Source organism: Oryzias melastigma, linkage group LG8, assembly GCF_002922805.2.
Source record: "Oryzias melastigma strain HK-1 linkage group LG8, ASM292280v2, whole genome shotgun sequence".
NCBI classification, from domain to species: Eukaryota; Metazoa; Chordata; class Actinopteri; order Beloniformes; family Adrianichthyidae; genus Oryzias; species Oryzias melastigma.
Window position 1 is genome coordinate 9,216,660 of NC_050519.1, and position 13,663 is coordinate 9,230,322.

At 40.0% G+C, this 13,663-nt stretch overlaps 1 protein-coding gene across 2 annotated transcripts; it reads left to right on the plus strand.

Annotated features, from left to right (window-relative positions):
• Nucleotides 1-5,235: 5,235 nt before the first annotated feature.
• rdh8a (retinol dehydrogenase 8a) lies at nucleotides 5,236-11,724 on the plus strand. Of its 2 annotated transcripts, XM_024271830.2 has the most exons (7): nucleotides 5,236-5,416; nucleotides 5,504-5,689; nucleotides 8,094-8,255; nucleotides 9,078-9,257; nucleotides 10,445-10,538; nucleotides 10,626-10,809; nucleotides 10,888-11,724. In XM_024271830.2, exons 2-7 carry the CDS (start codon nucleotides 5,584-5,586, stop codon nucleotides 11,113-11,115), a joined length of 954 nt encoding a protein of 317 aa, XP_024127598.1. In that variant the 5' UTR covers nucleotides 5,236-5,416; nucleotides 5,504-5,583; the 3' UTR covers nucleotides 11,116-11,724. The 2 variants fall into 2 exon arrangements, with proteins under 2 accessions (XP_024127598.1, XP_036069107.1); XM_036213214.1 differs by having other exon boundaries at nucleotides 5,237-5,689.
• The last annotated feature ends 1,939 nt before the right edge of the window (nucleotides 11,725-13,663 follow it).

Genomic DNA, 13,663 nt, shown 5'->3' on the forward strand with positions numbered 1-13,663 from the left:
AAAAAAAAAAAAAAAAAGAGGTGGTCATAAATGCAAATCCAAATTTCTTAACGGCTAAAGTAAGACTATGCGGCTCCTTTTAGGTTTTGATCACAATAAAACAAGCCCAAATGGCTCTTTCACTGTAAAAGGTTGCCAACCCCTGGTTTAGGATAATACAAAACTGAGCATAATTAGACCACTCTGCCACACTGTAAGGTCACGAGTCTTTGCAAAGTTTAACATGTTTCCACACATTGAAGTGACATTGTCGACATCACATGTGTTGTACTCACTTTTTAGCAAAATAAACCCACGTGTGCCTCAATTTTGATTTTATAATAATATGTGTCGATGTAAATAAAAACTTGTCTCAAACAGATCGATCTGTTTGCATCTTAGGATTGTAAATCATCAATTAAGTCAATTAATCATTGCACCCCAACACAAAAAATGACAAAAAGGTAAAGTTTCAATTTAAGCTGTCCAATTCCAATAAGTAAAAGAAGTTGTGGTGCATTTAACAACAGAACGTATGTGTGGAAATTTCCTGCTTTGCACTGGGCCAGTAAGTAAGGCAAACTGGCAGTCTAGGGATAATTATGATCATTAAAGAGGAGGGAGACTAAGCCAATTAACATCTAAGCAGCATGTGTGTTAAATGAGCTGCTCCAACAACAGATCAAATAAACCTAATCAGCTGCCACACTCTTGCTTCAACTGATATGTTCCCGCTCGTTACTTTACGCCGTGACTCAGCACCATTGTGTTATAATAACCTGCAAGGCCATTTAAATGCCATTTCAATGTAATGAAAATGAGGTTTAAGACTTTTAAAAGTAACTTGGTACCACATAAGATGTATAAAATCCCAACGGGAAGTTTTCTTTGCCAGTGACACTCAAATGCAACATGTTCCTTCTGTTTTTTTAATTATGTCTGCTAACTGTCTTACACAGTGATGTTCTTTTATGTGTTTAAGATCTGGAATTAAAGTTCATCCAAAGCATCAGCTTAACCGCCAAAGATAATTGACTTTTCTTTAGCACAAATAAATCTTTACTTGCTTTCCTAACATCTCTCCGTACTCAAATATCTATACACAAACACACTTTTTTTAAGCAAATGTTTTTCTAAAATCTAAAAAATGATCATTGGAGTTTAATGGTCTCTAGGTGTTTTTTGTGCAATGCTCATTTTGTGTGATCTGCTTCTACAAGAAAAAAAAAGTCAACTCTTTTCTGCTGGTGCTGCTGCTGGTCTCCTCTTTCATCTCTTTCTCTCAATTAAGGTGTTCTCTTTCTGCCTGAAAAGCCAGAAAACACTTTCCCTCCTTCGTGCACGCCGATTCTTCTCTTTTCAAGGCTCCCTCCCTTCCACTGACCTCCAGCTACTCTTTGCCTTCATCTCTTTCTTCGCTTGTGTTCTGGTGAAGTTTTGCATTCCACACCTCCTCTGGAGACTGCACACAAAAGAGCAAAAAGTGTCGCTCCATCCACGGCAAACATTCCAGTCTTGTTGGTTTTTCAGTACAGATAGGAACTCTTGTCATTTCTACTGCATCGCTCTGTTTTGTCCAGTGCCACAGGGACATAATTAAGACCCAGCATTTGTGACATACTGCTAAGAAACAGCGTGTTTTTCCTTGCAAAGTGCCTGAATTTTATCATACAATATTCCACAGATTTCATCTTTAATTGCGGTGAATGAAAGCAGACATTATTCAGTCAGCTGGAAAAACAGTGAAAGTCCTTGAAGCATCTGTTCATACATCCTTAAAGCCAGTACACAGGAAATTGGTTATTCAACTATAAAAAAATGAGGTTTACTTGGGATGCAAGGATGATTGTTGATGGTTTGGACTTTAGAAAGGAAGTAAGAGATGATTTGGGTTCAGAGCACAATTGGAATGCTTTCAGATGACTTCTGAGGAAGGTGAAAAGCTCGACGGAAAGATAAAAAAAGACTCACTGCTGCAGAGAGTCGGTGCTGTGGATGCATTTAAATTTTCATTACAAGAAAAAAAGGAGGGGGTTGGAGTGTTTACAACCAGACTTTTAAAACAGACAGAGCACAGAAAAGCATGTAAAGACTCACATTATTGCCTCCTTTTTGTCACTCTTTAATTGATTCTGTGTTTCAGCTTTTTTAAATTTCACAGCAAAAGCTTAGAAATCTGGCAGACGACAATTGTTTTCCACCTTCTTTTTGCTTTCCCATCCAGACTTGTTCACTCTATTTAGAGGCACTTAAATGGTCTATAGTCCCCATCACTTTTAGCATTTGATGGAAGTGTTATTAAAGTTATGTATTTGGATTCTCAGAGCTTATTTATTTAATCGTTAATTTATTCAACAGTTAATAAAAACACTAAAACTGATAGGTATTTATTGCCATCATTTACTTAACTAACCAATTTACTTGATGACTCCGTAGACTATTATGACACGAACTGTCACATTGTGCAAAAACATTACTCTTTTTTTAAAATACTCCTTTAATAAACTCTGTTAGGAATTTTATTTTGGTAGCTTGAAGTTTCATTCAACTTAAACTGTATTCTAAACATTTCTGCAAATGTAGACATTTAATTTGATGTTTCATTCAGTAAAAGATGAGATCTATTTTTGCTTCCTGATAAAGACTCATGGAAAGCCTGGGATTCAGTGAACTACATCGGGGTCTCTCTGTTTTTGTTTGGCAGTGTTGGCTAACGGAATAGAAGTGCAGTCAGAAAGAACGTAAAATGAAACATGCTTCAGTGGGCCACAAAAATAAAGCATTCAAACTAAAAGGACTCTGTAAACAAAAAAGGAAAAAAATGCTTGTGGTAAACAAAATAATAAACCCTAAAAATATGACTACAGCAAATGTTAATACACTGTTAATTGCCATGAGTTGCCTTGACTCCTTTCTTCTCAACTTTCTGCAGACTCTGCAGGTTTTTGTGCTTCTGTGTCTTCCTCCTTTGCATTATCATTTTTTTTTACTTTTCTGCATGAGAATCTGCCTCAGAAACATTTGAGCGGAGCTGCTGTGGATTTACATTAATGCAGATGTACATACAACCTGGTGTGTGAATCTGTTTTCCACTTAGTTTCTTTCATTCAGGCTTCACTAAGTTGAATTTACTGAAGCCAGAAGATAAAAAAAACAACTTTATTTGGTAATTAAAGAAACACATGGCTGTTTTCGAGATGGATTTTCGACGGGTTTGTTGTGGATTATGGCTGCATGCATAACATTTTTGCTGCATGTGGTTTGGCTTTGATGCCTTTTTTTAGTCGCTACTTTCAAAGCTGTTTTATTTCTAATTAAAAATGCTTCCAAGTGTGTCGCTTGACACCAGTTTTGGGAGTAGCTCATTACAACATTTATGTATTACAGTGACAGATTAATTTTTACAGAAACAAAGTAGAGTAAGGCTCTGCTAATGAATTTTAAATCCAATTTGTTACTTCAGATTTAATGTTCTCCTGAGCAGGTATTACAAAGAAAGTAACCAGAAATCGTAGATGTAAGGCATTTTAATTCTGTGACTGCAATATTGTCAACTGAGAGGGTATTTTTTAAATGCATCAACAATTAATTTGTAAAGTTTTATTGTTTGTAATTAACTTGCACACCATAGTTTGACAGAACAGTTATTTTAAAAGCCTTTCTGTTTTCTTTGTTGTAAAATCATATGTGGCTATTAATGTTGATTAAGTCACTTTTTCTGTAATTTTACCTCATACCGTTATTTAGAGTGCCCAGCGATGGTGGCAACCCAACCTTCGTCCAAAAGTAGCAAGGATAGGCTCCAGCAACCCCCAAAAAGGATCAGAAAATGGGTGGACGTTTAAGGTACAGAGCTGTAACTAAGATTTTCCGCCATGTCATGGGTTGTGTTGATGCATCCTCTAATCATTTGGCTGCTTTGCATTCAAGCAGGAGGGGAGGAGGATTTTAAAATGCCACAGTTGTAACATTCAAACACTTTTGCGAGGAACAAGATTCTAAATGCCAAAATAACCTTCATCTTAACCATGAAAACTACCAGTCAAGGGGGGACAGAGCAAGTGATTGAACATCATATTTTGATAGGAAGGAATATTTGTAACAGAAAATATATTAAATGTGAAATGAGTCTATAAGAAAAAGCCTTTGCTGTTTAGAATAGACTTAGATAGACTATGCTGATCCTTTTGGGATAATTCTCTCAGGGAAAGTGGGCTTTCAGCAGCTTAAGGAGAACAATGTCAATATTTTTGCAACATCTCTGCACAAATCATTTGAACTGCATTGACATGACATGGCATGTAGGCTGAATCTTCGAGCAAATGTAAAAATTAGGGCACAAACTGTTCACTTGCTAATTATTTAAATGCCTTTGAGGGCTGTTTATTTGTGTCTGCTTGTGGGCCATAACATTTGGATTACAAGGAAAACAAACTGACAGTCCTCAGACAGAAAAACAGTATTTAGGAATTTGCATGAAGTTGCATCACATTAGCAACAGATCCAAACTAAACAGACTTTTGCACTAAGATGTCTTATCTTATCAGCACACCTTCAACCTCTATGAGAGCAAAGTCTCCCTGGTCAGCTAAACAGACCCTTGCTGATTTAACGAGAGTCAAAACAAACTCAGAAAATTCTTCTCACACTCTGAAGCTATGTTATCGGGGTTACAGTCGGTCAGTTTGATGGGATCCCAGCTGATTACATTTCTCACTAAATGGATGTTTGTGTGGGGTTAAATAGGATATGGTAAAAGTGCTAAAAAAAGTAAGCTTTATTGTGATATTTTGAAATTTGACTATGAAAATTATGCACAAAAAATACAAAAATATTTATTTTATTTTGGAAATTCTGCAAAATGTATTTATATGTAGTCTATTACAAAAAGAACTTCAAAAAGTCATTTTTTATGCATATACTGTTAGGAATATAAGACTATTCCAAGAAATAATATTTACTACTTTTGTGTTCCATCGTTTAGCTTTAAAAAGTAATAAATGAAAAAAATCGATCAATGTGAGTATATATCGATATTCATCATGCGTGCAGTATCTCACGTGACCACAGGAGGGCAGTGCGGAGCTTTAATATTTGCTCCTCCAACAATTTTATTGCAGAGCAAACTGACGTGTAAATATATTTTCATTTAGTTTATACTCTTTCGCTGAATTACATATTTTTTAAGTTAAAAAAAGAAAAAATAATATATATGTATATATGTATATGCAGTAGAGAAAACAAGAAAACATCAACGTGTTACTGAGGTCAACAACACAGAAATCAAATAAGCACTGCCCACTCTGCAACGCGCACGTGTGCGCATGCACGCTTCCACTGTTAGAAAAAAAAGGAATAAACTTTGACTATAATTTAGTGTCCAGGCAGAACTTATCAACTTCCAAAGGTGTTCCGCTGCGTGGCTTTCAGGTTACGGGTTAGTCCGCACATGTGACTGCGTTAGGCGCTCACATGGCTGCATGATCCGCTTTAGTTTTTGTTTTTTTCTTTCTTTTTTTTTAAGTCCGGTGATCGGTGGCTTCCTCCGCAGCGACCATCCGGAGCAGAGGACCGCTGGAAACTCACTGCCTCCCCGGACAGATCATGGCGAACAGCGGGCAGAAAGTTGTCCTGATCACCGGCTGCTCCTCCGGTATTGGGTTACGGATCGCCGTCACGCTGGCCACTGATGAAAAGAAGCGTTACCATGGTATGTGCGCTTTATTTCACACTCCCATCCTTTTATTCCGATCTATCAGTGGCAGATCTATAATAGTGTGTTTCGCTTAAAGGGCTCCAATGGCCGTGTTTACTTTCCCAGCAACACCGTGCTGCTGCACCCCCTTTACGCACGAAAGTTGGAGTGAGCATGCACGGCTCTCCGCTCGCTCGCGCGTCATTCTGCGTAGATTAACAGCAAACCCGGTTCATATCAGAATCATAGGCTTTTGTCAGGTCTGGGATTCTGCCCCCTCCTTCCCTTATTAACATCTGAAAGAGGTGCTTCCAGGGTTGGATCTGCAAGGATGCCGCATGCCAGGCTGGACTCAGAAAGGAGTCTTGTCAGTTCTCTTTCAAGTGACTTCTCCGGCACAAAGCTCCCCTTTATTGCTGAGAATTGTAAAGCGCCTGCTCCATTTTAGTGCCGTGTCTAATGTGTCTATAGTTCCTTCAGTGGAGCGAGTGTGGAACGGGGGACAAAGTTTGAGACCTGTACAAGCATGGGTTCACTCTACAGCAAGGGCCTTGTTTGAAGTCTTCATTGGTGCGCAGGGGAGCTGGGTGTCCCACTCTGACATTGTGTGTCTCCACTTCCCAGCCATCATTTCGCTCATTTTGAAACCTGAAATTCACTTCAAAAAGCTGTTTGGTTTCGTTAGGCCTCATACTGTGTAGACCACACCCCTGTTGGTGAGTTTACCTCAAGACCTCTGATTGGCTGCAAGCCTACAGTAAGTGCTAACAGTCAAACCCTCAATTACTACTATAAGAAAGCTGTAATTACTGTCACACATGAGTTCAGTCAGTGACTGCAAGGCATTGTTCAATTTATTACGATGAAACCTCATCCTGCAGAAGCTGATTTTGTTCCCTCCTTTGAGCCGCTTAAAGCTGATCTGCACAGAAATTCTGCAGATTAAATATTACATTTTGCACAGTGAGAGCGTGCTGCAGTGGCACCAACACAAAAAAACTGTTAGAAAGTCTCCAAAATTTCCACTGCAGTGGGGTTCAGTCAAGAATGTTTAAGCTGCTGAAGTATTTCCTTCAGGAACCACAAGAACAATGGTTCTCTTGTTTACTTCCCCACAAATACATACATTTCATGGAGCAGCTGCTGCTTCAATCAATAGGTTTCCTAAGATCTATTCCATGCACAGTGTTTCTGACTGTTTTTAAAGATACCCCTTCTAACATTTACTCAGAAAATTATATGAATTCCCTGTTTGTATCATCAAATACTGATAAGATGTCAACATGATGTAATATGTCCAGTAAATCCTAAACCGCTACAACAAAAATAATCCCTTTCTAATCTTTGTTATACAACTGTGTTTGTGTTCAAACAGTAGTTTATTTGTTTTTATCTGACAAGGGGAGCAGGTAGATTTAATTCCAGAGTTAAAAGTTGTTTTTTCCGGGTCATTGTGCAACACGGCGTGTTAGGTAACGTCACGCCTTCAAAGTCAGCAGAAAGTAAAGCGCGAGAAAAAGCTGAGAAAGCCAAAGCAACTCAGAGCATCATGATAGCAGCTGGTTCAAATAGATTACAGCGCTGCGGCATGTAGGTTAATGTTGTCCAGCGTGTAAAGTTCAGACAAAATCAATTCCGTCACAGGCGTGTTCCTTTTTTTTTTTTTTTGCAAACTCTGACCCCGAGTTCCAGCTTTAGGCGTTTGTGTGTCGGCACACTTTGATGTTTTACTTTGTCTCCTTTATAATGAGTCATAATTGTGTATTACACCAACTTCCAGGGATAATTGTTTGCATTTAGAAACATTTCACTTGGATTGACCAGACGAGGCACTTAAAGGCCCACTCTGTGTTTCTAAAATGTAGTTTCTCATGATGGAAAACGTATATTAATAAAATTAAGGTCAAAATTGCTTTTTTTAATTCAAATTGCTCTGAATCAGGAGCAAGCAGCTACTACGGCAAGCCACAAGCTCCCTGCTCCACCCCGTTATGATGCATTCTGTTGTAGACGTCTTTATTTTCCTCGTCTGACCTGGAATCTGGCTCAAAACTGTACGGCTGGACAGCTCCAATATTGCGACGGTAATGTTATTCTTTAGGTGTGAGAAGCTGTACGATAGTGGGAAAGAGTGTGTAAACAAAGGGATGATGGGAAGTAGGGGCAACATACTCCGCGCCAACTTTCCTGCACACAACTTTGCTGTAAATTTTAATGAACTTCTGCCGCTCTGCAGAAACTATGTCCTTGAAAACTACACAGGTTCTGGGACTGTGGCTAAAAGCAGCATAATCATAATTACAGTAAAAGACCACTGAAATGCTTAGACAATAGATCAGAACACAACCAGAGTGAGACTTTAAAAACACATTTGTCTTTGTTTTTTCTGCCGTCATCCAACTGTGTCTCCCCTGATCAGTCATCGCCACCATGCGGGACCTGAAGAAGAAGGACAAGCTTTTGGAGGCAGCTGGAGACGCGTACGGGAAGACCTTGATGCTTCTTCCATTAGACGTGTGCAGCGACGAGTCTGTCAGGCAGTGCATCAACAGTGTTAAGGACCGCCATATTGATATTCTGAGTGAGTGGGACACACTTCAAATACAAGCACTTTTTTTTTGCACATTATAAATCCAGCTAATTGAATTAAACAGTAAATTAAAATCGCCCTTTCCTTAAGGAGTCACGACTGAACGCTCACATTATCATTAGTGCTTTTTCTGAGCTGACTTTTCAGAGATGACAGTCCAAAACAGAGATGATTTGCCACAGAGGTTACACTCTGTGTGGTTTTGCAGTTGAGTGGGTGGAAGGAGGGGATTGGGAGTCTTGAAATTCCAGTGGGCTGATGGATTTTGCACCTAAACAGAAAAAGCTATTATGAGCTAACATGAGTGAGCCGTGTCTGACAGCAGTCCTGCAGCTTCGTGTGCCCCTGACAGCCTCTTTGTCTGAAGCGGGAGGGCCCTGCAGCTTTAACAAAGCAAATGAGGGCTCTAAAGGTTGGAAATCTCGCTGAATGTCAATAACAACACAGCCTGCTGCCTTCAGCTGGTTTTCTGTTGCAGCAGATTTAAAATATCTGGATTGATACCTTTAGTCTGGATGAAGCATTTAATTGTAAAGCACACTCCATCTAACTCCAAATCCATTGTTGCTCGCTTTTTCACATAATTACTCAAGATTCAGAGGCCTCTCTCACAGCACAGACTGGTGTTACATCACAGCCTCCTGGATTTGCTGCAAACTGACATCTGGTGGTCAAATGTGGTACTGCCACCCGTGTTCATCATGTATTTAACAGACTACAATAAATACCTTTATGTTGTTTTTCTGATGTTGGATCATCACAGCATCCGACAAAGAACCAGAGTAACATCTGTGTGTCTGTGTTTTCTGTCAGTCAACAATGCAGGAGTGGGTCTGCTGGGACCCGTGGAGAGCATCAGCATTGAGGAGATGAAACGAGTGTTTGACACCAACTTCTTTGGTGTGGTTCGCATGATCAAAGAAGTGATGCCAGACATGAAGAAGAGGCGCTCGGGACACATTGTGGTGATGAGCAGTGTGATGGGGCTCCAGGGTACGACTTTTCAAGTGTTTGAAGACCCACTTTGACAACGTATTGTCACTCCTAACTTGTTATATATGGACGTATGTTTTGGGCCCCCTCTGCGTTTATTTTTGACATTTTGAGTGTTCCCAACTTGTCGTAATTTGAAGTGGTTGCTGTTCCTGTGAATTCAGGGGTCCCCAACCTCCGGGTTACAAACTGGTGCCGGTCTGGGGGCCACAGACAGGGAAAAAATAAACACGCTAATCAGGAGTTCCCAACCCTCAGGACACAGATCGGTACCGGGTAAGGGTACCAGTCCGGTCTGCGTCCCAGTATCCTAACCTGGTACCGGTTCCGTGTCCGTTACCACATCGTGGCTCACGTCCTGAGAAATGGGGACTCCTGAATGATGGGCACGACGAGCTGGGGACACCAAAACATCAAAAAAAGATGCTGAGGAGGCCCGAATCATACGTGCCCATATGACAAGTTGGGATTGAGAATGTGTAGACTCTGATCGTGTTTTGACGTATTTTAAAAGTGTTCCCAGTAGTCTCCTATTTGGGATTATGCTTCTTTTAGCCAAAATAAAAAGAACTTGTGTCGCCTTCTAGGACATAGTTTCTGTAGAGCGGCAAGAGGTCATTAGAAATTTCACTTTTAAGTTGTGGGTAGCAAAGAACCCTTAGCTTGATGCCCGCCCAACATATTTTCTACAAGTACATTTTTTTTCAGTGGCATTTTTCCATTTGCTCCTAATTCACAATAATTTGAAAAAAGAAATAGTCAGAAATAATATTTTTAGCTTAATTTTCTTCTAAATGTCCTCAGAAAAATGCCACAAGAACATGTTTAAAACATCAGAAAAATAATTTTCACTGGGGTGGGTCTTTAATAGAATTCAAGGAAGTCATGTGACTAGTAGATTTAAGCTTTAGAAAATTTTTTATTGTCTTTATTAGTTTCATAGTGATGAATAAAAATTGTTTTTAAGTTTGTGAAATTGTAGACCTATGAAAATAAGCTTAATAGAAATTCTTGCTGAGGTATCAGCGTGTTAGTAAGAATCTGTTTGTGAACAAATGTCTCTTTTGTGCCTCAGATAACTTAATTTCTTATGTGCAAATCATAAAATGATTCAGGTAACTAAATACCATGAAACTGGATGATATAAATTAGTCATGTCCCTTATCTGTTTCCTGTTCTTGAAACAGGAGTGGTGTTCAACGATGTCTACACTGCCTCTAAGTTTGCCATGGAGGGCTTCTGTGAGAGCATGGCTGTGCAGCTGTTGAAGTTTAATATCCGGTAGATTACCCCCTTTTCCCCCTGACTGTACATCTGTCTTTACTTCTTCACTGCACATGCTGACTGTGTGTGTGTGCCTCGCCGCAGGTTGTCCATGATTGAGCCGGGCCCGGTTCATACTGAGTTTGAAACCAAGATGATGGAGGAAGTGGCCAAGATGGAATATCCAGGGGTGGATGCAGACACAATTCGGTATTTTAAAGATGTTTACCTGCCATCGTCCATAGATATATTTGAGGCTATGGGTCAGACGCCAGAGGACATAGCAAAAGTAAGAAAATCTTTTTATTTGACTAAATAAATGTTCAAATTAACTGATGAAATCATCCAAACTGTTTTCTTTTCACAGTGCACTAAAAAGGTTATTGAGTCAGACAGTCCTCGCTTTAGGAATTTGACCAACAGCCTCTACACGCCTATCGTGGCCTTAAAATATGCAGACGAAACCGGCGGCTTGTCTGTCAACACCTTCTACAATCTGCTCTTCAATTTGGGTCCTCTCATGCACATCACCATGAACATCCTGAAGTGCCTAACATGCAGCTGCCTGCGCAGACGCACCATCTCCCCCGACTGAGGGCAGGGTTCCACCCTCACCTTTATGCTAACCTCCAGTCGCTTTCCCTGAGGCTCTGCTGAGGTAGACTAGAACCAGTAACCTGGAGACAGGAGGCTCTTCTTAGCTTAAACGTGATACCATGATAAGCTTTGTTAGACAACATGCACAATTGCACAAATTTTTGTCTTTTTCTTTTTTTTCTGTGACGTTTTATGATGACACAGGAGTAAGCAAACACCCAACTGATGCTGGCCTGTTGTGCATTCAGTAGAAGAAGAAGGAAATTAACAGACAGAAATCAAAAATTAAGTTTTACGGATGGACATCAAAGCACAAAAACTGAACCCGGTTGATATGTGAAATATAATAAATATTATAGGATGATACATAACCTAACTTTACACATATGTGGCAAACATATGTATCAGTCATAATAGATAAATCTGCTTGTAAAGATTGTGCCTGAAGTTTTGTTTGCCATAATGTAGTATCTTCATAGATATAACTGCTGTTGAATTATATTTTTTAATCTTTTAAGAACGTTTTTGATGTTTGAAAGAGAATTAAGACAAGATCATATATTTTTAAATCTGATTTAGAAATAAAAGGCTTTTGATTTACCCTTAATGTTTTACTGTTTGTTTTTTTATTTGCAATTATTAAAATATATATATTATTTATTACATTTTTTTATGAAAAGAAAAACTCCTTACCCTGAGCTACAATTACGCAAAACTTCTTTATACCAGAAGGGGGCAGTATATCATTGATCTTAGAAGTGACTCATCTTTATTACATCTTTATTAACTTATAGTATTAATATTATTCAATCAGATTGCCTTAACTATTTGTCATTAAGGTGTGTAAATGTAAGTGTGTCACATTTAATTAATTTCGTCCATATTACAAGTTTCTTTTGAGTTCAGTGTGAGAACACGGACGAGGCCTTGGCTTTACGACTATCTTCAAGACATCTTGCAGAAAACATGTCTTCTTATGTGGTTGCCTTAGTTAAAACATATTTTTTTAGCTTATGTTGGCAGTAGCGGCTGTTTTGCAGCAAAGTCGTATGTCCAAAAAGCTTCCAGGGCCTTCGTCAGAGCTGTTTTGGTGCGTACGCATGCAGGCATTAGCATGTGTTTGCATGCATGAGAATGTGTGTGCTTGTGTGTACGTGCTCTTCGAGCATGTCTATGGGCCAAGTTAGTGATCTGTTGATGGATATAAAGAGGTCATGGCCTGCCCCCCCTCTCATCAAAACCCCTCCCTTGAATCCCCCCCAGAAAAACCCTGTGACACACACACTCGGCTTTGTGCCGTGTGAGAGAATGTGACCTGGTTCCCATCCCTGAGGAAGAGCGAAATCTAATGACAACTTCAGCTGCGTTACGCAGGCCGGAGCCTCCTCCTCCAGCTGGTCCTCTGTTCGTCGGTTCTGGACGATCTGGGTCCGGCTCATGTAAAGCGAGGCTTTGGTCCACCTTGCACGGTGCATCTTGTGCTAAGTGGTCGTGCTCTTGTTTACCCAGGGATTTCCCCATGCAGCTCATCTTCAGCAGACAGAGGAACTGCTTGCAGACCTGTAGCTCTGCTGCAGCATACAATAAACAGACTGAGAGGAGAGCCTCGGCTCTGTGTATGTGTCTTCATCAGAGACGACAGCTCCACACAATGGAACAAAGACACTGTCAATCACAATCAAACGGGTGTGTGCGGATTGTGGGGAAGGGGAATTGGGGATCTGAGGAGGTTGGGGGAGGAGTCTGCATGTCCTGAATGTTCAGAGAGATGCCAGTGTGGGACACTGAAGGTTAATGGCAGGGGGTGGGTAGTGGGTTCTGGGCAGATTTGGGTGGGGCACGATGCACTTGGGAAAAGGAGAACTGGTGAAAGAAAGACCTATTTACTAATTGAGGGAATTCAAAAGTTACAACGAAATCCAATTAAACAACAAGTATTATCAAACCATTGTTGTATACAATCAGGAGTGTAATTGTCATATAATGAGGGTAATGTGATGTAGTTAGGTCTTGTCACAATTTCTGATCCAATTATGAAAGGTTAGGTTTGTCTGCATTGTTGACACATTTAGCTGCAGAAAAAATGAGAACGAAAGAAATCTTTGCAGTTACGTTACTTAGATGCCATCAGAGCCAAACCCCCAGATTATCTTTTGTTAGAGGATATTACTGCACCTTCCTTTCTGTGTCGCCAAACAGAATGAAATTTAAGGCAGAGCTGCAGAACTGTGAGACCCATCTGAAAGGTGAGAAGAGACGGAAACATTAGAGAATCAGAGGAAGAAAGGGACAGGGGGATGCGGTTTGATGCCTCTTTTGCGCTAACGTCTAGACAGAGGTGCTTCAAACTGACCTCGGGTCAGCTGCAGCTCAAATCAGATTCCACTTATTTTACTTCCCATGTTCTCAAGGACCTGTTCAGAAATAATCTGAATATCGGAGCAGAATAACAAGAAGAGTGCCACATCATTTGAAGCAGGAACAGAAATGCATTCCAGCACACATCAAAACAAATGAGAGCCGAAAAACAAGCAAGAAGTCACTCA